The 25,866-nt window shown below is 38.6% G+C and overlaps 1 protein-coding gene across 5 annotated transcripts in view; it reads right to left on the bottom strand.

Annotated features, from left to right (window-relative positions):
• The window catches only part of GRM1 (glutamate metabotropic receptor 1), a 187,322-nt gene that overhangs the window by 42,845 nt on the left and 118,611 nt on the right, over positions 1 to 25,866 (bottom strand). For all 5 annotated transcript variants that reach the window (XM_077175522.1, XM_077175523.1, XM_077175525.1 and 2 more), the window contains exon 5: positions 6,004 to 6,250. In XM_077175522.1, the coding sequence (XP_077031637.1) occupies positions 6,004 to 6,250 (247 nt within the window). The remainder of the gene's footprint in view (positions 1 to 6,003; positions 6,251 to 25,866) is intronic.

Below are 25,866 nucleotides of genomic sequence, written 5' to 3'. Positions count from 1 at the left end.
TCAGCTCTGATTTGCACACAAATGCTGATTGCCTGCCTTCCTTGCATAAAATTATAGCTAAAAAGTTGCATGTCCAGGAAGGACTGTACACCAAAGACAGTAAACTCTGCTGAAGATGCATGTGTAGGCAATGTCTGGGTGCTGCTAGTTCAAATAATTTGTGAAAACTTCTTTAACCTTCACTTTGTGTCTCTGTGCAGGCTGGTTGTAAAATATAGCCCCTGCTGGGAGCTCTTAAGCAGAAATGCTCAGACCAATTGAACTGGTTTGCCGTAAGTTAGCTGTAAGCTCTAAGTTCGACCATTCATTTCATGCAGCCCAGTGATGCTGTCAGGAAAAGTTAGCACCTCAGTCTCAACATTTACTTCTCACCCTAGGCAAGGAGGAGAGCACTTCCCAAGGCTAAGGTAAGGGAAGCATAAAAAACTGCTACAATAAACATCCAGCTTGCCCCATTGCCTTCGGTGTGTTGGACCCGAGGTGTGTGCATCCCTTCTTGATATTTATCATATTCATTCTTTTACCCACAGAATGTAACTTGATTCTTAGTAGAAAATAAGCAAGAATGGAAGAATGAATGTTGGAGCGTGTACAGAGAGGAAGAACCACAAAAGAGGCTAAACCCACATCCTGGTCTCTTAAGATGGGAAGGGGGAGGACTTTGTTTAATAAATGACAAGAGAAAGAGCACTGAGAACAAGAAATCACCATTAAAGCTGAAAATAAAGCATCTTATATTTTCCAAGCCTGGGATTTACTGCCTTGCTCTTCTGTACTGGATTGTCTCAGTCTCTGGAGAAAAAAAAGTCTTTTGTTTATAAACGGGCGTTGCTAATCTGTACATGCATTAAGAATGAAAGGTAAGGTAAGCAATGTACAAGCCATAAATAAAATTGGGATGTTTGGTTGTGAGCAAAGAGAGACATCCATTTGTTTCTTTTCCATTTTGAGGTTCAAATATGCAAAATTTCAACTCTCTCTGCACTTCACAGAGGGAAGAGGTGCTAGAATTATTCTCTAGAGTAGAACAGAGTAATTTTCCTAACTAAGTCTTTGTTGAAGATGATTTAAAGAAATGCTTATTTACAGCTGTAATTAGACCTCAGTTTTGCAAATACGCATGCTCAGATAATGCCAGTGACACTGCAGAGCTCCACTGAATCACGTGTGAAAAGGAACCCTGCCACTGAGTTCAATGGAGCTCCAAGCAGGAGGCAGCTCCATTGGTTGGGAATTGGCCACTAATCAAGGCATTGCTTAGGAAACGGGTAAATTTCAAATTCATTGGAGAACAATTGCTTCTCATATCCCAGCTCTAACACTAAAGGAAGTGCCTAAAAAAAGAAATGCTGTTTCCAGGCTTGTGAAGAATCAGGATAACAAGAAGCAGTGAAAGTCAGGCATTTCATAATGGATGCTCAACAGACAGGAGTAAAGCTCAGTAGAAATGAGCATTCCTCTTCCTAGCAAGGAAAATGTACTTGGATTTCAGTTTGACCTTATATTAAACTGACACAAAATCAGTTACTCTGGGCTGGAAAATTAATTCGGGAAGGGGAATAAAAGATTGCTAAAACCTCACATTCCCTTAATGGAATTTTTGAGCCCACATACTTTTTTCATTTTTACAAAAATACATCACAAGGCACAGAGTGACATTAATGCAATATCAATTAAGAGGTTCTCCTGTGTTCTTGTAAACTATTCCCTTTCCTATAGGTTACCTGTCAAAGAATAAAGTATGTAGATTAAAAGCTCTTACACAGCCTTGCGTTATGACAAGTTGTAGTACAATGTTTGCAGCTTTGATATGCAGCTTGAATTTTAAGTAGAAAAATGTGGTCTAGCAAATACACTTGGTATATGGAGATGCGCTTAAGTTCTTTATCCTTTCCTTCTTTTTCTTAATGAAAAATCTGTGCTTTGAGCAAAGACAAATTCAGTGCTGGAATACCTCTCCCCATCCCCTTTCTCACATATGTACAACTTGAACAACTTTGGGCTGTGTCCATGCTAATAATTATGACCCCAAAAGAAGATTTGAGAGTTGTGAGGCTTTCAGAGAGTAAGACTTCTTGGAGGCAGTTGTATTTCACACACATGGCAGCATTTAAAGAAGCCATTGACACATCCAGCAGGTAAAAAAATTAATCCTTCTTTTAACATAAGAGCAAGCTCTCTGGTATATTGGGAAATGATGTGACCCAGTAGGTGGCGTCTTATGAGCAAGTTACTTGTAAGGCAAGCCAGAATATAAATCAGCTGGTCACAGGCACACTCTTATTCCAGTTAATGTGAGATAGCTGAAGTTACCTTTTCCCACAGCCGTAATACCTGACTGATACTGATGTTTGCTATCCTGAAAGACAGGAGGGAAAAGAGATGCTGAGCAATGCTGGGATGTAAATGGATGAAATAACCACCCATTAATCCAGATTCTGAAATAAAAATGCATATTTGAAAAAAAATTGTTTACATGCAAGTTTGAAGGCCTTGAATAAGGCAAAATTTGATTATTCATTCAAAGCACTGGGGTAGGTAGCGTTTTCATGACTGAAGCCTGAACAGCTGTTGGAAATTTTTAACTAAATAGACTTACATGGTTCTAAGTCCAAGTCTAGTTAAGATGAAATGTTAGTTAGGTGAAACTTTTGTCTTAGTTTGTGAACCTCAGCATTTCTCCATATATCAAAGGTTCATTGTTGAGGCTGAAAGTTCTCCTGCCTGTTGTCACAAAGCATTTTATGGTCAGAGGTCTATGCAAATCATTTGCTCTAGAGAGGAAAGGTTCTTCATACCAACCACAAGATAAAAGGAGGCAATTACCTAAAATAGACCAGAGCTAAAAGATATGTCTTATTCCAGAGAAGGATGTTGTGTTGACTATTGCATCCTTCACACCTTCTCCAGCCATTTCTGGAAATTTGAGTGATGGGATTGCTACAGAGGAAGTAAATGGGAGCTACTCAATGAAAGTAAAAAGTGCAGTAAATTTACCAGCATGTTTTTAATGACAGTATAGAGAGCACAGACAGCTGAGTTTCCAGAGTTATATCCACATCATTTTTTCCCAGAGGCAGTGCAGCCAGCTAAATGACTGCATTTGTGCCCTTCCGATAAAAGTTTCCTTTGTATTTCTGCATAAGAGATATTCAAAGAAAAGATTCTTCACAGAAGAAATACACACTTTGTGTTTTCCAATCTCATTTTGATAAAAACCTTGAAACAATGAATTGAGCCCGAGATAGAAAAAGAGTTGCGTCTAAACAAATGGTTAAGGTTTCATGAAGCTGTATGGGTTTCAAAACAGAAGATTATGGGAGCGCCACACTAACATAATTATAGGCAACTCTATCTTCTCTGCTCATCATGATGACAATTAAGATTTTGTGGGAGTCAACTGCTCAAAGAACCTCACAGATTTTGAAAATTATGAGAAAGTTTGCTGCCTTCTAAGAGGAATATTATTTCACCTTGGGAAGTTGATTTGTTCACATGATTTGAGGACAAGATGTGTAAAAACATTTTACACATTTGTGTGACATTCTTGCACTTGCATAGAGAAGCCAAAAAACAAAGAAATTTCATAGCAGACTGACTTTGCTATATTTAGGTTTTGTATGTGGTCCGTTTTGCTAAGGTACAAAAACTCCTGGGAATTGACACAGTGCTATGGTCTGTTCACTGATGCATGAAGAGACTTTCCACACAAAGCTGTGGAAGCACTACAGCCATCTGAAGCTACAGATGATTATATTAAACTGCTGCTGCCATACAAGGATCTGACGGACTGTGCAGGTCACAGTTCATATACACACAGCAATTCTCTGATACAATATTGCCCATGTTATAAATGCCACAGATTGATTCAAGGATTACAGAATGAATAACAAAAAGGTTAATTGAATTTCCTTGCCCAAACTTGCTAGCTACAACTGTGAAAATATAAATGAGGATCAATAACAAAAAAATTCCCTACCTAAAATAACCTATCAAATTCTAAGTAGGCCAGGGAATCAAGAAAAATGAACTTTGCTATAGACAAAAATGATGGATGGAATAAATTCTATCACTCTGGCATACTCAGAGGAATATCCTGGTATAAACTCTCTTATGTTTTAAATTCAGCAACTGTTCAATCTAATTTTATGCTTGGTACTGATGAGAGTTGTGGAAATGCTCTTGGGTGACAAAATAATAAATCAGAATTAGGCTAAAATTGGAAAATTACATCTAAACATCAAATCAAATAGCTAACAGACAGAAAACGTAGCATGTGCAAAGCTGGAGTAATGCTTTTATGGACACAAATAGCGTTCAAAAAGCATAAAGCTACACTAAGCAGTAATTTCTCTGTATTATCTAAATTATATGTGCAAAGACTTGATTTATGCATTTATGATGATAAGTATGTGGTCAAATGTAAGGGAATTTCTTGCTTTACTTTCAAAGTCTAACCTCAACTCATCTGTATCTTCAACTAAAAAATTCTGAAGTCAATGCTCAACAAGACCAAACTGACTAGTTTTTTATTACTAATTAAATGTAACAAACTGTTTAAATGTATATATGTTGTCATTATATTGCAAAAGTTCCATATTGTTTTCTCCTTCGTGCAAGAGTTTCATACCTCCTTGATATTTCCTATGAGCAGCTCCTCTAAGCACTGACTCTTCCTTCTTCTCACAGTAGCCAATGGACTCCAGCTCCCCCTTAACCAACCGATCCACTCTTTTAAAGCACTCTTCTTCTTATTGGTTACAGCTGTGGCCTGTTAAAGTCAGGCCTGCTCCTAATCTTTAATAATTGGCCCAGCTACAACTCTTTAGGGGTAAGGTTACTTTATATACAACCTTTATTTTCTTATAGTCTATGCCCCTACCTATATACTGTTTAAATATGACAATAGAAAAAAACCATAACAATCTAGAAAATAGAAAAATATTGGCCAGTTTTGCTAATAAAACCTAGTAATAGAGATAAGAGTTGCTTTAAGACCACTGTGTCTTATGAATACTCATTGGAGGCATGGAAAGACATGAAAACTCTTGTTTGCTCCAGAGCCCTTCCTTTGTGTGGTGCTGGCACTCAGATGCACTTATGCAATAAGCCCAAAGATGGAGTGAGAGAGCCTTTTATAGCACTTCAACAACTCAGTAGGAAAACAAACTTCAGTGAAGCAATCCCTGGGTAGGTTTCAATTAATAATGGACTTTGTACTTCAGCAGCTGAATTAAATGTATTTGTAAAAAAGAAAACAAAGAAAAAAAATCCCTGTGTTAAAATGGAACGCACAAAACTAAATGAAAGGAAAGATCTCTGCCAGTTCACTACCATAAGAGAAACAAAGGTGACATCCAAGTCCACAAAGGTGCTGCCTTACCCACTGCTGGGGTACATCCTGTGTCTGCTGGGGGGGCTAAACAATAGCAGCTGCCACAGCTGGGACCAGACCCCAAATGAGTGAAACACAGAAACTTCTGCCAAAAGCCCCCTATTATTTGTCCTGCTCTACACAGACCTATCTTTAAATTCAAGGACTTATCTGATTCTATTTGGAGTGAAACAAATTAAGGAGATCATAAAGGATCTTACCAATCAACACTAGTCTCTGGCAAGGTTTCAGCAGAGCTCCAGTTGGAACAGATGAGCTCTACAGCCCTCTCTTCAAAAACATGTCAGGTAAATTCTTCATTAAATTCCAATCATTTGTAATAGGCTTTATACATGCTAAAACCCTGGTACTGAGACCCAATAGTACCTTGCACACCAGAAGTCTGTGAGTTACAAGGTTTTTCATCTCCTGTAGCACCAGAAATTTATAAGCTCTACTGGAGTTCCTGTCCCAATATAAGATACCATGTGTTACCAATGTTATTCCTGGCTGTTGGAAAGAATGGTCCATGCTTCAGGAAAAAAAGCCAAAGAAATCTACATCTCCAAGCACAGTAACATTCCCACTTCCCACCCTCTGGTTTAATAGCTGAGATGAAACCTCTTTACCTTCCAGGGGCATCTCCCTTTTCATCAAACCAAACTTCTTCTCCAGAAACACCAATGAATGAGGATTTGAGGAGGAACTCCAGGAGCTTGCTGCCATCAATTGGCTTCATAGCATCACACAGTCCAACGTGTCCGGGGCAAAGGGAATGATGCATGTTCTGCAGCCCATAAGCCATAGCATATATTGCATTGATGACAAATCCCATTTTACTGTCCTGCACATAATTTTCTTCTAAGCTCTCATTGCCTACAATGGTAAGAAAAAGAGGGTTGTTATAAAGAAAGATCAAATTACATGAAGATATGAAATAACAACGATATCTAAAAAGGATTTCCTTCTTTCTCTTACAAAGCTTTAGAGGCATAAACAAGGTGCCAGTCGAGGATTTTTAAATAAACAAACAAACAAATAAATAAAATACATAAATACATAAATAAATAAAACACATGCCCACCACCACCCCAGAGATCTTGAATTCATTAAAAGTGAAATGCTTCATGAGAAATCAACTATTTAATCAAGTTGTCAGCTTTTGATTATATTTTGTAATTTTTTAAAATTTTTCCTTGTCATTCCACAATATTATTTATTTTAGGAAAGGTTAATCAAGAAGATAGATTTCCACTGAAATAATTTTTAAAGTGATTTCTTTGAAAAATTGACTTTTTTTTTACATTTGAAGTTTTTATTTTTTAATCTCCTGTTTTTGAGGGTCAAGACAGCAATGTCCCTTTCAGTGTTAATAACTAAACAATGTAAATCAACATCACTTCTCCAGTTACCAGAAACAATCCTTTTAGTTAAAAGTGGTACTAGATATGCCAGTATGGGGTTGCAAAAAAAAGTCAGCCAAAGTTTGAAACACTAAGTTTTTGTGCAAATGCAGCAGGAGCAGACACTGAAGTCTCCTTCCTCTGATCAGAAACAACATGGCAGCAGTGGTTTTCTCCCCACATAGGTTTTCCCTCTGATCTGCAGCTGGGCCAGCACTGTCAGAAGGTGCTGTTTTTGGGCTGCACTTCACATCAGAGACCCTGCTGGGTCCTGGGCTGCTCCCTGCTTGCCTCCTGCCAGCTGAGCTGCTGCAGGGCACTGCCAGTGCTGACCCCAAGGGACTGCAGACCTGTGCTGCAGGGCCCAAGGCAGCTTGGAAGTAAGAAACCTTCCAGTTTTGCTTGTTTCCCCTTGAGTCATTCAATGACAATATGCTCCAGACTGCAAGTTGCTTTTATCTGCAGGCCTCCCACGTTACTCGATGTTTAACAGGCAGTGGCAATCCAGCCTCTGTTATTTTGTCTCAGGAACACCTTGTGTACACCAGGGAAGTAGGATGTGTGAGAGACTAGCTGTTAACTGGCACTTCTTGAATCCAGGCTGGAGAAGATGTTTGCCATTTTAATATGATGGAAGGAGGTAAAAATCTGCAAGTTCACCAAAACTTTCAAGTTGAAAAATAGTTCCTTACCCCAATGCAGCTATTATATGGCTCTCAAATCAAACCATGAAGACTGTCCTTACATTTATCATTGGAAAAGGCTCTGATTTGGTAGGTCTTTTCAGCTTGCTTGCCCTAAAACTCAGAAATTTCAGTTGAGAATTCATAGGACAGAGAGAGTGCAAATGCAGGCATGTCTATCTTGCTTTCCCTGGGTTGCATTGCAGCTGGGCAAGAAAATTTTGCCTCAGTAACTATTTCACAGATGAGCTTAACATAGCAAACAGACATGATGGTGAATTTAAAAAGCTTTGTGAATATAGCATAATCTGACTGAATGAGTTCATGTGCTCCTCACTACCATACATTCACCACCAGCATCACCAAGCAAGGAGCAGCTTGAAAGAAAGCAGAAAAAAATTCTTTCCAGAGGCAACGTATCTGTAACTTTCTTTGTGAGAAAAGGTTCACAGCTCCCATTCAAATCACATGAAACAAACACCACTCAGATTCATGCTGAGAAACACAGAAAAAATAAAAAATTCTTGTATGCAAGATGACAGAACATTCACCCAGGGAAGCAGAGAGCATGCCAGTGCTTGTGCACCCTCACTTATGTACAGCATGGCTTGACATTTGTATGCCTGTATATGCTAATATATAGTCTCAAAAAATTATCTGCCAGGGTGTTCTATCAGCTGATTAGTCCCATAGGACTAGCAGACAGTGAATTTATCAATGATTCTGCTTTCTTCTAGCTAGAAAATGAAATTGTTCTCAGTCCCTAAGTGAATGAGACACAGGAAGAACCTGGGCTTGGCACAGCATTCCTCTTGTGAAGCTTCTAAGCAGCGAGTTATGGAAGAGATCACAAAAATCAGATAGTGCACAGCACCCACTATATACCCTTTCCTACATGAAATTTTATCTCAGATCTTCCTCATTTTTTAAAATTAGTTTAAAAAATGAAGCATAAACATCAGTAATGCTGGCAGGAGATAATGGTAGCATCCATGTGTTTCCTGAGGCAAGCCTTCATGTGGGTGATGGAGGTAGAAAATGAAATGTAAAAGGATTTGCCAATGTTTAAAAACAGGCCACTCCCTTAAGTGTGTATTGACTCAGTAAAACCTGCTTTGGATTATCATATTTCAATATGATATGCACACCTCCAAAGAGAATAAATAGTTGTTGATTGAAGAATTTCCTTTTGACTATTTTGGAATGAAAACCTAAATTAAGGTTGCAAGCATATAGTCTGACACTACAGAGGTGACTGCCTCAATGTCACCTATCGAAATAATTGTATTGTAGTGGAAAGCAACATGTAAATTGTCTGAATGAATTGTCTCCAGATCAGTAATATAAAAATCCTTATATGTAAATAAGATATTTTTCAGTAAATCCAGAATGAGAAGTCATGTTTTCCCTAAACTTAACTTCCCAGAGTCAAAATCCACTCTATTTCATTTTCATCATTATAAATTATTGATACATTTATGCATTTGAATTTGTAAAATTCACTTAGGACAATCAGTTAGAAATGTGTGGAGTTTTAAAACAAAAGAAATCATGTAATTGTGTTCAGCCAGAGATAAAACAGTGTTCAATTAAGTTTTCATAGGGCAAGTTTATATAAATGCAAAAGTATAACAATATTTGTCATTGGCCATCTCTATAAAGTTGTATTTTTCTTCAGTAAGTCTTTGAAATATAACAAAAAGCAAAGCAGAACCCTGAACAGTGAAACTTCTTTTTTTTTCTTTGTTTCTCAGCCCTTGGAAGAAAATATCATTGATCTACAGAGACTAATAGAAAAATATTTTGTTAGCTTTCTTACTTTTTTTTTTTAATTTTAGAGACCTTAGCTTTCACTAAGCAAAGAAAAGCTGTAAGTCATAAGTCCTGTGAATATTGGATTAATTGAAGTCACTCAAATTAGACCATTAATTTTTGAATGACCTTGAAGAATTCAGGTGTCCTAAATATCATACTTAATTTTCTATTGGGCGTAATGCAAATCTTCCTTTAATAATTTAAGTTTAACAGCTTCTCAGTACTCTTGGTCATTTTTTTTATCACAGCTTTGATTTTAGTCTCTGTGTCTGTCAGTAAATCTTAGAGGATGAGGGCACGTACACACATACACTACTAACCAGCAAGGAAAAGAAGAAAAAAACAGCAAACAAATCCCAACAAAAAAACCAAACACCACATCCTAGCTGCACACTGCTGAAAAATCTCCCAATAGTGCTGAAAGATACTGAAGGACAGGTAGAGAAGGAAGAGAAAAGAGTCCAAATTTTCATGAAAATCACTATTAATTTTTCCATTTACTGTAATGCATCTCACAGCAAAATAATCCCAGCTTCAGCTAAGTCCTTAGAAGGATGTGACTGTGAAGCAGCCATGAAATTAATTTAGTGCCTTTATTGTGAATTCAGTGTGGAGCTAACAGTGCTCTCAAGAACAGAGAGTGTATTTTGCAAATCCCACTTGAAAAACTGAAATAAAGAAAAAATGGGCTATTGGAATTATGGCAAGCCATGAGTTAACTATCATGTAAAAGTAAAGATAGGAGGTGTCTCTTCTCTTGATATTCAATATAAAACTCAGCACCAAATATTACTTGTTTGCAGTCCTCAGAAAGGTTAGGGCAGGAGGGAATTTGTGATGGAAATAAATGTAAAAACATTTTGGTTGGGGAATCTAGCCAGTTGGCAAATTTTGAGCAAACATAGACATTTGATAAAGAACACAGTCTGTTCATAGATGACTCTTGATTAGCTTAAAAAGCCAAAATCTGTTCAGCAAAATTGTTATAAAGGACAATATTTCATCTGGAATAGGCAGATAGTTTTATCATTTGCTATGGTCATCTGCTGAATATTTAGGGTGAAATAAAAAAATTACCAGCTGTCATAAAAACTGTCTTCATTTCTGGTGACAGAGGTATGAAGGTATTAAAAATTGTATAGACTGCTTTCTCAATTTCCAGTTGTCCTTTACAGGACTGCCATGCTTCATAGGAAGGCCAAATGAGATTTTTGCTTTGTTGTAAGTTACAGCATGGGTGATGGCTGCATTGAATATGAGTGCTAATTTATGCAAAAAATAAATAAATCTGGAAGGACAATTGGGGCAAAATTTTATTGGGAAAATGAAATGAAATGAAACAAAATGAAATGAAATGAGATTAAAAAATCTGCCATACTTGGGTTGCATAACCCAAATATGGGTTATGCAAGTATAACAAGGAGTAAAGAGGGCTCCCCTCCAAAAATACTGGGTATGAACTGGTAGAGCAGCACTCAGGCTGCTAGCATATCCATTGGACAAATTGTGGAGGCAGGTTTCTTATTCTCCCCTTCAGTCCCAACAAACACTGCCTTTACCATAGGGTGGCCAAACACTGGAAGAGGCTTCCTACAGAGATGGCCAATGCTTCAAGCCTGTCAGCAGTTGGAGCCATTTGAACAAAGCCCTTAACAATCTGCTTTAACTCTGGTCAGGCTCCACAGAGTTGAAATTAAAAAGCTCCATTGAAACCAAAGAGCCCCCAGTGGCTCTGAGAAAATTTGCTCATCTTCCTCTGTGCAGGTTTGTGTAGAGAGGTGCTAGGGTAATAGCATGTCCTTGGAAAGCACTGGATGTCACATATGTTGCAGTGTCTCATGCTAGAGAAGACCTGACAGACTTCAACCACAACAAATTTGTGTCATAGGATCTTGCAAGGAGCAGGGCAGAAGGTCAGCATTTTGACCTGACCAGTCATTTTAAATCTGGGACTCTAAAGGTAAGAATTAAAGATTATTCTAGAAACCAAATGGCATGTTAATGGTGATGAAAAAACTTAGTTAATGGTGATTTTTGTAAAATTTTAGGGTATTTGGCTACTTAGAAAAGTTGGAACAGTTTTAGTTAGATGCTTAAATATTTAATTATGGTTTTATCTTTGTACACATAGGAAAGAAAATGTGCTCCAGATTGTGCTCCAGTTGGGCTTTGGCCCCTCTAATTTTCTCCCTGTATAACCTAATGAAATCCTTGTAGTCTTGCTGAGTTGGTTTCCCCTTTACTCAAATGCCATAAACTCTCCTTTACTATCTTGAGTTCCAGCCAAAGGTATTTGTTCAGACAGGTCAGTCTCCTTCCCTGGCTTATCTTTCTGCACATGGGAACATTCAATAATGGCTAATCCTCTAACAACCATGCCAAACTATGATTGTATAAAATATTTTTTCATTTGTTTTAACTCATTTGCCATTATTGATTCAGATGTTTTAGAAACACTGCCAGCTCACTCCCTCTTATATTCTATTTGTAACATCTTTTTACATTATCTAACTTCAAAGATAACAACAAAATTATTTAACAAATTTCACTTCAAGGCACTGCAAAATGAGTAACAGAGGTTATAATTTCTCTAGATATGATAAGTACAATGATGGTGTGCTTAAAACCTGTGCATCTTTTGTTTTTTTCTCTTTGCATCGCCTTGTTGATAAAAAATACATTCTGTTCATTATTATTGTATGGCTGAATGAAATCTGCACATCTTAAGAATAAAAATGAACTTTTGTTCCTGCTACCGTACTCACTATGTCCAAAACCAAGTCACAGGCAACAAGTCATTTATTCTATATGAAAACATCCAAACACTTTTTCCAGCCCACAGTCAAATATGGAGTAAGAAGAATTCCTGAAGTTTTATTTCCTATGTAACCGCCTGCTTTCCAAGACAGTTCAAGCTGTAGCTCACTACCTATGAGGAAGAGGCCAGGATTTGGTGACTAGAACAAGCAATTGTGGATCAGGAGCACAGGTTCCACTTGTTGTGGGCTGTCTCAATGACTTTGCTGTCTCTATGTGCAAGATATAATGTGACCACCAATAATTTGTGGAAAAATTATCTTGGGGGAGCATATTTTCCCAGCCAAAATATGTTCAGAAAAAAACAAGGCTTTGCTTTGTTCTCAATTAAAAAGAACTTTTGCAATTTTCATGAGAGAGAATTGATAGGCTGAAAAATTTCACACAGACCATAATATGTGTTTCATTCAACCTACCACAAATGATCCCATCATGGTAAGTTATTGTTTTTTTATGGTTTCTGTTCCCAGAAAAACAGTTACTATTCTGTTTTCAGACAGAACAGGATATGTGCAATGGTTGCCACTTTACTTCTCACTTTGGTGTCTGTATTCTAGCAGCAGGGAAGCAAGTCCAAGAGGCAGCTAAATACAGTGAAAGAGAGGAGAGATCCCTTACAGGGATCCTATGCACAGAGGATAGAGCTATCAGAAAGGCAGGAGATGAAACAGGTAACTCAATTTCCTTTGTATGTGAACTATTTGTTTGTCTGGACAGAGCTCCTGTATTTGTAAGGTAAGGCTGAGGAAGGATGAGTATTTTTATATACATTAAGGAAAAGATCTTTCCTTAATGTCCCCCGGAGCATCATGTTGCCACTCTAAAGGAAGCAATGCATTTCTCTAGAGCTGCAAGTTCTTCCCCCTTTTGGCAAGAGAGGAAGCAGAGCTTTCACAGGAGAAGCTAAAAGGAAAGAATATCTTACAAAATGCAGGTTCTACACCAGATTTTGAAACATGCTGATAAACATTTGACATCTTACAGTACTCATGAAGCAGTAAATGAAGTGCACGGGGTTTCAGACTTTGTTTTCAGAATGTCATTAAATCGGAAAGGTTTTGCTTCTATTCTTCAAATGGTTTTTATTTCCCCAAGCAAAGAGATTAAATTCATGCAATTACATTTGATGTATTTTTCCCTGAAAAGCTAGGATACAATTACAGTTACCAGTTGAGACACCCTGCTATTTTCTTTCTGAGCGTGGTAAAATCTATGAGACTCTTAGATACTACTGCTTTGTTACATCTGGTGAATGCTGTTTTTTAATTGGGATTACTGTATTTCTATTCTTCTATATAAAACTAGAGAGAAGAGAATAGAAACACCCATTTGAAAGCTGGGTATTCAGCAAAAGCTCCTCAAAAATTTGCACTAGAATTCTCTAAGGCATTAACAAGATGGTAACTGCAGCAGTATTTGTATGGAGGGTTTTTCTTTTTATCATTAGCAAAGTTATTCAAATCACTGATGAAATGTCTTCTCTTGAAATAAAGTTGATATTGAATTTAAAAGGATTTGGGGGTTTTAGATTTATTTTTACCAGCATATCTTTTACAGATGTCAACTGCATGGCTAAAAGAAACCAGAATGTGAATTCAGCCATCAAGGTACAGGTTCTCCTTCATTTCAGATATCTAACACCTAAACCTTTGAAGATTAGTACCCATTGTATATATATAGTATACACCACCAGTGTCTTCAATTTCCTTACTGCTTTTGTGAGTATGCCACGTTATTCCCCAGTGTTCTAGAAGAAGTTCCTTTTGTCTCTTCCTGTGTGTCAGAAGAAGTGGGGAAAGATTTAATTAAATTTACTTTCGTGGTTCTCCATATCATGTTATGTAAGCACATTAGGGCTTTAAGAGCTTAGTGTCAAAGACTCTGGAACAAGTCTGGCATACACAAATACAACAGTGCCACAGTGAAGCTGAAACATTGTGAGGAGAAATGACTGTACTAGTCGCTGACTCACTCATTAGTCAGATGTAGAGCAAGTGTCAGAGTCTCTAAGCACAGGGCAGGAGAAAGGGGACCCAGCAGTGCTGCCAGCCCTATGCCAAGTCTGAATTCACCACATGACTTGGGAGAAAACAGAAGGAAACTGATCTAACTCCTCCTTCATCTCCCAGTCTACAGACTTTGCTAAACAGATACAAGAGTCTGAAGTTTGCTCCCCCCTCTGCTCCTTCTGCCTCTTTGCATGGGCATTCAGACTCTCACACAACTATATGATTCCAGGAGCAGCAGCAAGTGACAACGCACATAGCTCATGCTTATACTGAGGAAAATGATGAAGATGTGTTGTAGTGTGCCTTTGTCCAGGAGAGTAGACAGACTCCTTTCTGTGACCCAGAGAAGCCAAGCAGGGGATGAGAAGACTGTCACCTTCCTAGGGCTGTCCTGCCTGCAAAATCAAGTGAATGTGAGGACTGGGCATGCCTGATGCCACAGGACAATGCAGGGATGAGCAGACAGGGCATGTCTGAATGAGATATTACGTATTCACCAGCACTTACAGCTGATGTGCAATGCTGCTGCCCCTGTCTGCCTTCAGGAGAGGCTGGAGGAAGACTGGAGGCCTTTGCAGTAATTGCCAGTATGGCTTTGTCACAACTGCATCAGTGGAATGGGAAGCTGTGTTGGAGAAAAATATTCCTCTTCCCCTTCTCCATGAATCTGCATTTCCTACTCTGTCTCTCATGTTGTTTAGCAGTGAAAGAAAGGACTTGAAGGCAAATATAATGCACCACCTGAGGGCTATGCTAACAGCACATCTGTCTGCATGCCAGGAGCCCCAGGAGAGTGCTGTCTCTTCCTTCATTAGGCTGCCCCTGGCAAGGTGTAGCTTTCCAACACCACGGGCTTTGCAATCTACACAGATTGTTCCCGTGTGTTTATAACTCCTGTCACTGAGAGCTGAAGAAACTGATCACAGAGTTGAAAAGTTGCAAGATGTAAGTCCACAAAAGCAAGAGGGAAAGGAGAAAGAAACTAGGTAACAAGCAGAGAAATTCCACAAGTTCATGTACAGGGGGACATGCTGTTAAGTGCAGGTCTGGAGAAACTGACTTAGAGCAGATGGCTTGACAGAAGCTCATCAGCCTAATAAAGCTTCTGTAAGGGATGACATGGCCTGAAGCCTCTGAGTTTCTTCCCATTAGGATAAAGTTCCTCATAAGAAATTTTTCTTACCAAAAAATATAGGATTTATCACCCTATGAGGATGATATGCTGAGATTCCTTCTTCTCTAAACAAGCCTGCAAGCTGGCATTTGAAACCCCTTCTGTATACATCCATTGCTATGGACTGTTAAAGGTTTGGCAGGACATTTTTGCATTGCTTCCCCTTGTTCCTAGCTTTCAGTGGAATGATCTTGATGAAATAGCTCTGCAGCAAGGACTAGTTTTTAATGAAATAGAAATAGAAGGATCTACAAAGTACAGCTCAGTGCAACGTGAAAAAACTCAGCCCACTTCAAAGAATAATAAAAAAAAAGATTCATACTTGTGATGTTTGTGTGTGAACTTCAATGAAATCAGCTTGAGAAGTACAATTCACAGAATGTTCAACAGTGAAGCAAGATAACAAAAACCTACCAAAAATGCTAAGTTTTGAAGTTATTGTTTGCCTCATTTTGGCTATTATCTTAATTCCTGTTGTTTGGAATTAATACACTGGGAAACAACAAAAGAAAATAATTGCCCCTATTTAAAAGAAATCACTTCCTGTATCTTATACTCCCAAGTAAGCATCAGTACAAATGGTTTGAAAAGAAGCATGACTTTGTATTGATGTGCCATCGTTTTCGTGGCTGCAGTCATGTGCCAAACCAGAAGTATACTTAAGATGCCATAATGAAATAAAGTTATGGACATTCATTTTTATGCACACTCTAATAAAAATGTTTGGAATCAACTCCATCATGAAGCAAGTATGCTGTAAAAATATTTCATCTACTTGCAGATCATAAAAATAATCAATATTCAGCCATTCTAGCTTATGGAAGTTCATCCCTGATTAAAATATTGTGATCACATATTGGAAGGCTCATGGAAATGACCAGGAAATCACATGGAAATACAGTGGCTTATGATGGTCAAATACTCAAACATGATACTCAAGGCTTTAAACTGGAAATCAATAAAATATTGATTCTGAACTTGGGATTCCATCAAGTCAGAAGCAGTTTAGGCTTAAAAGAAATCTACACTAATTCAGATAGTTAGGACATAACATTAAATTACATATTCATTCTAGAAAAAAATAACCAACATAGAAGAGAATATGACGTGATTACAGCATCTTTTTTTTTGAAACAGAGAGCAATTACTATGAGAGCTTAACAAATAATTATTATGATTGTTTTCCTCAAATGCTGGACTGTGTACAGTCTGCCTGTAAAATGACCACAATATGTTCTTTTACTTATTTGAAATTATTATTCACCTTCTGCAGCAACATATTATTTCTCAGTTCCTATTTTAATTGGAAATTAATATCTCATCCTATAATCAGGAATAAAATATGCCAGATGATCTTTTTCTTTGATTGAATGGTTTGTATATGTAATCAACAAAGATGCTGATTTCAAATTCTAATATAGCATTTGATATCCATCTTGTTATTTCATTAACTGGCTAAAATTTAATGCCAACAAAGGCATTTGAACAGTCAGGCTCAGCCTTTGCATTTAAAGGACATAGGCAGCAGCACAGTTACTTTAATGGAAGATTCGCAAGCAGTGGAATGGAATGGAATGGAATGGAATGGAATGGAATGGAACGGAACGGAACGGAACGGAATGGAATGGAATGGAATGGAACGGAATGGAATGGAATGGCTTTTGATCTGTCTCAGCCTGTTCAGAGGCCGTATTCTCATCTGGTGTCATGGGTTTTGTTGGGTGGTTGTTTTGGGGTGGTGGTATACTTATTATTATTATTATTTTCTCTTATTTTCTTCTGTCCCCTTCCTTGGGAATATGAAAGCAGAGGATTTAATTTGTTGCTATTACAGTGTGTTACATAGCTACCTCTGTCAGTTAGAGCTCAACAATAAACTGTCTCTGAGCCTCTCTCAAACTCTGCAGGGTCCCACAAGTGTCCATGCTCCCAAGGCCTCAGGCACCAATTTAATCCTAATATTATTTAATCTAGTTATTATCACAGAGACCTTGGATCTGCCTTCATCTTTTGCTTTCTTCACAGCCTTCTCCCAGTGCCATGTGGATCCTGACCAAGATTCCCTAAGAACAGGATCCCACAGAGACCATTTTCTACATGACCTGAACTCCTGGGGAGAAACAATTAAAAGAAAGAAATCCCAATCATGAGTCTTCCCCTCTCCCTTAGGTAGCTATATAACCTTGCTGCCTTACTCGCATGCTCAATTAAAGACATATTTAGAACTACTATTCTTAGCAGATCAGTTATTTGGAACAAGCCTAGCAGATAATAAGTTGCTGCTATTCTTACATGAGACAGGAATGAACACACTTAAAATCAAATTCATTTACAAATGTAAAAGAATGTGTACAGATTTTTATGCTATTTGGCTAATTTTAATCAAGTTTTCACTCTTAATAAAAAGAAAAAAAAATTGAGTTAAATACTCTTGTAGATGTTCCATTGTAACACACTACAATAGAAAAATAGAAAGTTCAGGAAATAGGACTGATTATATTTCAGGTGTCATGCTTTTTATATGAAGCCTGAGACCTTATCTGAAAGAAGGAGATGGAACTCAGTAATTGTACTGCAGCTTTCAGAACATTATCCACCATGCAATACTTAAATTAAGAACCTGAATTCAGGCACCTAATTAATTGACTTGATTAATGCCTGAACTTCTCTAGCTGCTGTTGACTTTCATAGAAATTATGGGAGAACAGTACCCTTAAAAATCAGGCCAATTTTTCTAGGTCTCAGAACATGCACTTGAGGAGCCTAATTTTGAGCATCTTCATCAGAAAATGCTGGTTCAGAGCTGAAAATAAGCAACTTTCATATGAACCACAGAATGTATTACCCCCAAATGGGGCAAAGGAATTTACAAGAGAACTATTCTCAGTATATGTTAAATATATGGCACCAGCACAAAACCCAAAACAAAAGTCAGGGTCTTTAGATTGGAAAGTGGAAAAATATGATGATTGTAATAAAATACACATATTCATCTCTGCCCTATGTGGCATGGAGACAGAAAATGGAACAAATCACAAAATCTCTTCCCTCCATTGATATAGATTTGTAAATGTCTAAGTAGTGCCAGTTGTGGTCAGTGTATGGGCATGAGATTCTGAGGACTTCAAAAGTGTGAGTCAAAATCTCATGGTAATAGACCAAGTACTCCCCTTATGGTAGGACACAGACTAGCTGGCATAATTGATCTTTTCCTATCTTAAATTCCAGTGGTTCTGCATAAGTACAAAGAGTAGCCAGGAAAGATACCCTCTATTTACTGTGGATATCTTTAAATCACTATTGATTTTAGAAGGGCTTCAGAATTCATGTCTGTACTACCCATCAGCCAGTACTACTGGTTTTTTCTTTCTTTTAATGTTTTTTTATTATTATTCTTAGAGTACAAACCTTCTTCCTCAGTTCTGTTTTTAATGCTAAGGTGCTATTAAAACCACCAGCATTAGCTGTCAGAATACAAATGAACACAAACACCAATGTGCTTTACTTCTGCAGAAATATAGCTTACTCCAAATTTCTCCTTTGCCAAGTTTGCTGTTGGTTTTGGGTTTTGTTTTGTCTTTAATAGTCCATATCCTGACAAAGACAGCCTCTGTGTGAAGGGCTGGATCCTGGAGCCACATGAATATCCAATATGCAAGGACCAGGCTACACAGCAGTCCTGCAAACATGCAGATTCTTACAGAAAAGCCCCTGGCTTCCCAGGACCAAAGCCAGATGATGCAGCTGCTCTGGAGCTGCAAAGTGGTCTTGGCCACCCTAACCAGCTGGGCTATGTTATAAATTAGCAGAGTACACTCACAGTTTTTGGTGAAATTAAGCATCGTTTTGAAATGATTGTTAGGAGCATCCATGGGTTCCCTTTAAACCTTGCAAAATGTAATCATTTAATCACAAATACACAGATCACAAAGACCTACTTTATTTTCCCTTCACCCAGACACCTGCCCAGGGCTGTGTTCAGTAACACAGAAATGATCCTTCTTAAAGCTAAACTAAGATTAGGAGTTTCTGAAAAATGTCTGCAGAAGGACAATGCATCAATGACTAGCAGCAAAGTAGAGCTAAGCAAATCAGAAGATAAAATAAGTGGCCCTAATCTGTAGTCACATGTCGGATTCAACAGAAAAACAGAAGCAGAATTCTTTCTGATCTGAAAGAATTTTAAAAGCATCCATTTTAGCCCACCTCTTGTTTTCCTGGGTGTAGCCAAATGTGACACTGCAGAAAACACTCAGGTACTTGGGATCTCACAAGAAAACAGGCCCTGTAGTATGAATTTTTACACAAAATAAGCCTAGAAAAAGCTGAAGATTAAGCTGGCCTCTGCAGAAAGTGAAGAGTTCACTGCCTAGCATGATATGTACAGTGCTACTGCTTCGAAGAAAACAGCTCTGCTTTCTCATTCCTACAGAGCTGAGCCTGAATCCAGAGCTAAATGGAAGCTTTGAACTTGTGGGTTCCTCCAAAGCTACTTTCTACTGTATGAATCTCAAAAATCTCAGCTAGAGGAAACATTTTGACATCATCTGGTCTAGTGCCTTGCTGTGCTACAGTGGATTTCTGGCTCAGCCAGCAATGCAGTGTCAAGGCAGTATCTTATCATTTTTCCCTAACTCTGTCCACACAAGCAGACTTCTGCACTTCCCCAGACATCCCAGGATGAATGGGAAAACAGAGATTTATTCTAGCAGCACTGCTTTTCAGACCACACACCTTCCATCAGATTATTCTCCCTGTGGATACCAACACAGCATATTCTGAATAGGAAATTCTGTGGTTTTCATGGTTTAGATTTTACCACTCAGGCTCATAATTTATTGTTCTTTATGCCACTACTTGCCCACAATCTTTTAAGAGGCACCCATTTATTTTAAGAACACTACTGACTATTTTTCAGAAAATATCCTTGTGTGCAAAGAGTATCTCTAATCTGCAGCTAGACAGGTGTGAGTATGTGGGACTGTGCCTACGTGTGTTAGCCTCCACTGCTTCTCCTTTGCACCTGTATTTATGGGGTAACGCGGCCAGTAATGACAACCTGTAAAATTGCAAGCTGAGTTTAAAACTTTCCACCTACAGGTAAATGAGAAAATGGAAGATATAATCTAATAAAAGACATGGAGGGCTGACAGAAAGCAGCTTGCTTTGTATTCAGATCAGTTACTTGTGCTATTTCATCTGACTGACTTCCTGGTTTGGTTAAAAGTTTATATCTCTGCTAATTGTTCTGATGCACAACCTGCACAAACAATTGATTTCTAGGAACAAGTCAATTTTTGTTTTAATTGTGTGCTTTTGTCCTCACTGTGCTCCTGATAAAAGTTTAAATCATCTATGGCAATCTGAGCAGTCAGGAGTGGCCCTGTCTCTCTCTAGGCACAGGAGACCAAAGCCCTAAGGAGGCACAAGAGAGCATGATTCAGGTATCCTCTTCCTTAGTAGCACCATCAGTTTATCCATATAATGGAGAAGGCTCAGTGTTACACGCCCACATGAGGACTTTTTAATCCCAGAAATGCAAAATTTTACTGTTAAAATTCAGAATGGAAAATGGAAAACTTTTGTCATATGCTGCTGTAATATGCATGGTTCTGTAAACTGTCTTCTATGCTGTTTACAAAGGCACATGTATATTGTGCCTCTCCTTTATTTCACGATGATGTCATTTTTTTGTTATGGGTCCCAAAAGAAGAAAGATATTTATTTTTATTGGATACTTGTAGACAGCCTGGTTTAAAAGTGTTTTTGGAAATAGAAAATGTAAGAAAAATATAACTGCTTTTTTTTCCAAACATGGACACAAAAATGGAGAACCAAATGAACAAAAACCTGGCCATTATCTCTTTTCTGACTAATTCACATGATTTATCACAGTAAGCACATTATTAATCCTCCTCATCTTTAATCCTTAAAAGCTGCCTGTAACATTGGGAAACAAAATGAAACTACAACTCTCCTGTCTTATCTGCTGTAAAAAAGACTTGACTAAGAAAAGTAGCAACTAGAACATTTTCAGACAAGTTGTCCCCAGTAGGCTTTGTTCTAGGTGCCAATGAAATTGCTATCAGTTTTGATCACTCCTGGGATCACTAGGATGTTCTGCCTCATACTGAGGAAAAAAGAGTGTGATACACAACCTAAATATGTAATGAGAATGCAAAGCAGAGGTGAGCATGGACAAGTCACAGGATACTTGATGTAAAATATATTTTGAAGAAATTATGGCATGTCAATAACTTGATTCCTTCTTCAAGAGCTTAAAAATATGTCTCCTATACACAACAAAGTTGATTTACCAGCAGTGGCTGACTTGGAAGAGTGTACACCAGGCTGTTATCTTATAATTACTTTTTCTGAATTATTGTAGTGGCAGTAATTCCTACTGTAGGTGCTTCTGCTGATGAAGAATCTCATGGGAGAGGTGCTCCGTGGGGGAGCCCAGCAGATGTTGAGATAAAAAGAATGTTCTTAGAGAAACACCTGCACACTTGTCTGACACAGCAGGATGAGTCCTAATATAGTCTGCTGGATCTAATTTGTTCATCTCTGGAAACAACTCAGATCAGCTCTCACTGGAAATGCATTCTCTCCTTCAGAAAAGTGTAGAAAAATCAAGTAGATATCTGGAGTGCATTGTCCACTGAGATGAGAAAAGGAGAACCTCATGTCATCTCATATAGATTTATTAAAAGTAGGGTGGGTCTTGAGAAAAAAGTTCTTGATTAAGAGAAGCTCTGAACTCCATTACTGGTGGCCTGGATGTAATCCAGATACATTGGCCAAGTACAACTGTGTCTCAGGATGGGAATAGGCAGCCATCAGTCTTCTGTCTCCCCATCTGGTGCAATAAATGCAATCAAGGAGAACATCTCAAACAAAAACAGAAAAACAAACATCATGACATGAGTAGGGGTCCTGTAGATCTTCTAAAAAATGTGTTATTATCCTTGTCCTTTTTCAGCCAAAATCATTGGGAGGGGCTGTAGCCAAGACTGTAATGTTATTTGATACCATCTTACATCATTGCCAAGGTGAGGGGAAGCAACTTTCTCTTCTGTTCCCCTCCCATGGGAGAAAAGGTGGTGTGGTGGGGAAGAGTTGGTTGGTATTTGTTGCAGTTTTTCATGTAAATCATCTCTTTGTTCCTTTGTCTTATACCTTCCATTGCTATCATTGTACTGCTTTTGTTCGCTTTCTTATTTCATTTTTGTTTCCAGTAAATTTTTTCTTATCTTGAACCATGACTTTCACCTTTTGTGCCTCTAATTCTCAACTCCATTCCTGGACCAAGAAGGGGAAGGGGTGAATAAGTGAGTGGCATCTGGTTTGGGAGAATCTTGGTGGGGGCACTGAACTGGGGAGTACCATTTTTAAACCACAGATATCCTATGTCAGGAAAAAAACCCAAAACTTTTCACTAAAATTATAAGAACTGTGAGTATGGATAGGATAAAACTAGTTACTTTTTAATGAGTAGGTGATAATGGTGGCAAACACTTAGGGATGCTTTTCAGAGAAATCTTAACTAGAGGCTAACAACCCCACCTGACTTCAGAACCAATTGTTGAAATGACTGGATAATATTCCACTATATAAATATTAGATATTTATATAAATATAAATATAGATATAAATACACTATTTGAGCTGGTATGTCCATGTAACACTGCACTGCTTTTTGTATTGCTGTGTGGGTCACTAATACCTAAACCACCTCTGCCCTGTGTTCCACATCTCTTTCAGATTATGGCCATACCAAATGTAGCCCAAGGTCTTTACAGTCACAAAATAATCTATATTCACTGACATTTACATCTCAAGAAGTATGACTCTGTTTTATTCATACCAAAGCATAAATTCCTCTTCTAGCCTTCTTCCCAAGCTTCTTCTGCTATCATTATGTTCTGCGCATGATTTAATATGCTATGACAATTTGTGGTGGTCTTTCAGAACTGGCCAGGTGTGGTGAAAGCTTATGTCTGCTGCAGAGAGGAGATGGGAAAAGATACACCTTCTTAGGTCCAATTTTGACACAAGAATAAGGTGGACATAAAGATTTGTGGCAGGAGTGATGGCAAGCAGCATCCTGTAAGCAGGATGGTAACAACAGCACAACCAGTGACTGAGGCATGTGATTATCTAACCACTACCACCATCCTTAACTTGGCACTCATCAGGCTGCACCTAGAACCCTGCATGTGGTTTGTGAATCCCTAGTACAGAAAGACACTGTGAACCTGGAGTACCTGCAGCAGAGAGCCATCAGGATGACCTGGAGCTGCAATCCTTGCCTTTGAGGGCAGGCTGAAGGGCCTGGGCTTGTTCAGCCTGAAGAAGAGATGGCTGCAGGGGAACCTTACAACAGCACCTCATACACATGGAGTGGTTGTGAAGAAGAGAGGGGCAGGTTTTTCATATTGAGGCCTGGTGGAAGAATGAGATGATAGGCATATCTTGAAACGAGAGAGGTTTAGACTCTTTCTTTAGATATGAGGCCAAACTTTTTCACAGTCAGGTAGTGGAACAGATTGCCCAGACACACTGCCAACTGGTTTTCAAGGCCTGATCAACCTGGTCTGTACTGATGACTTACCATGCTTTTACAGGGAGTTGGACTACAGTCTTCCTGAGCTACCTACTACACTGAGTGATCCTATGATCCTTGTGACTCTGGATGCACTCAGACTGATTGCTTGCAGTTCTCTTGGGCCAAGACAGGAATTAGCAGATAAAGAAATCCTTATGGCATGACCAAAGTATGAGTAAGCATCCTGAAGGGAACTTGGACTATGACTTCCTTTGGAACAAAAAATATCTACAATTCTTGTTCTTATCTGCAACAAATACATTCACTGACAAATAACCCTTCATCACAAAGATCAATTGAATCGATGAATGAATCATGAATTGCCCACTTTGTTCCACTTTGCTCTATTGAAAAATGTTTGTGCTGATTGCCTGCCAATGTATTTTGTTGTCCCGGCAGATGAACTGCTGTGAGCATAATCTGTTATTTGCATCAGTTCCATTACCAATTTCATAACTGTCTCTTGTGGTGCAGAGGAGGACTCAGCCCACCTGGTTTACATAAACTCCAGCCACTGTATTATCTGCCAGGAGGAGGATAAGGCATTTTGTAAAAGAGCTTTCAGACATCCCTACAAGTGTTTGCACTGCAATGAGTTTTATATCATTTCTGTGTGAGTATGACTTGTATTTAATTTTGACCTATGTGGGCTCACCACATGCAACAGAGAAAGATTAGCCAGTGTATTTTTGTGTGGAAAGAAAACCCCCACCTTCGTTTGGGCTATCAGATCTGGGAAAACATCCTACAAGTCTGTTGGAAAAATATCTGAACTCTGTTGACTGGCATACACAGTCTATCATCTGTGTACAATCTACAAAATGCAGAAAAGGGTGTTTTCTAATGAACTGAGATAAGTAGGGACTGTTCCTTGGGGCAGTGCTTAAGGCTGTGTGCTAAGGGAACTTTCTGTCAGGTCCATCCTGAGTCAGATACTGTCTTAGTACCTCAAATTCAGAAACAGCCTTTTTTATTACAGTTGAAACACTCTGTTCTGTTCTGACTTCTTATCTGAAGGGCATGAAGAATGGTGTGAATTTCTGAATTCTGCTGTGTGTCAGGGGTCCATGCAGAGTTGTAAGATGTTTCCTACAGAGTGTAGCAGCTACATGGGATACATTACAAGTACCTTAGGGGCACAGACAATTTAAGAACAACTTTGTACTGGAAGTGGTTATGGCCTGCTAGATATCCAGAAAACTCTAGGAGAATATCCACATACAAATGTGTGTTTTCTGCTGTGGTACATTGACTTCAGCTGGCTAGCAGGTGCCCACCAAGAATTTTCTCACTCCTCCTCCTCAGCAGGACAGGGGAGAAAAATACATTAAATAAAAATTAAAACCGCATAAGTAAAAATAAAGTTAGTTTCATTAAAAAACCCCAAAGAACATGTGTGGTAGAAAAGGAGAATGTATTCTCTAACTGTGTCAGCAGATGGTGTCCAGTTTCTTCCTGGGAAATAGGGCCTCAGTGTGTTGCTTTGCAAGACAAATGCCTTAATAACAAACACTCTCCCACCTTCTCATCCTTTATTGCTGACCATAACATCATATGGTGTGGAAATTTCAGTCAGTTTGGGTCAACTGGTTTTTCCCCCTCCTGCTGTCTTGCTCACTCCCAGCCTACCAGACTCTGAGGGTGGGGGTGTGGGATGGGAGAGAGCTTCAATGCTGTGTGAACGCTGCTCAGCAGCGCCCTAAAAAACTGTGTGCTACCAACACTCTTCTAGCTACCAATACAAAGTACAGCACTCTGAGGGCTGATGTGGGGAAAGTTAAGCCAACCTCAGCCAGATCCAATACATCTACATGTAATAAAATTTCTATACTTGAATCCTATTGAGGAAGAATATTTCCTATAGCAGCAGGAGAAAGAGGGAAGGAGAGAAGGATAGGGAAAGGCATTCTGTTACAAGAGGCACTTGGCTAAAACATTGCAAAGAATGAGTCAAAAAGAGCTCCCACTCATTTGGCTGCCACC

The sequence above is a fragment of the Agelaius phoeniceus genome, chromosome 3 (genome assembly GCF_051311805.1).
Source record: "Agelaius phoeniceus isolate bAgePho1 chromosome 3, bAgePho1.hap1, whole genome shotgun sequence".
In the NCBI taxonomy this organism is placed as follows: domain Eukaryota; kingdom Metazoa; phylum Chordata; class Aves; order Passeriformes; family Icteridae; genus Agelaius; species Agelaius phoeniceus.
The sequence above is the reverse complement of the archived record's forward strand: the minus strand, read 5'-3'. Positions and strand labels throughout refer to the sequence as shown.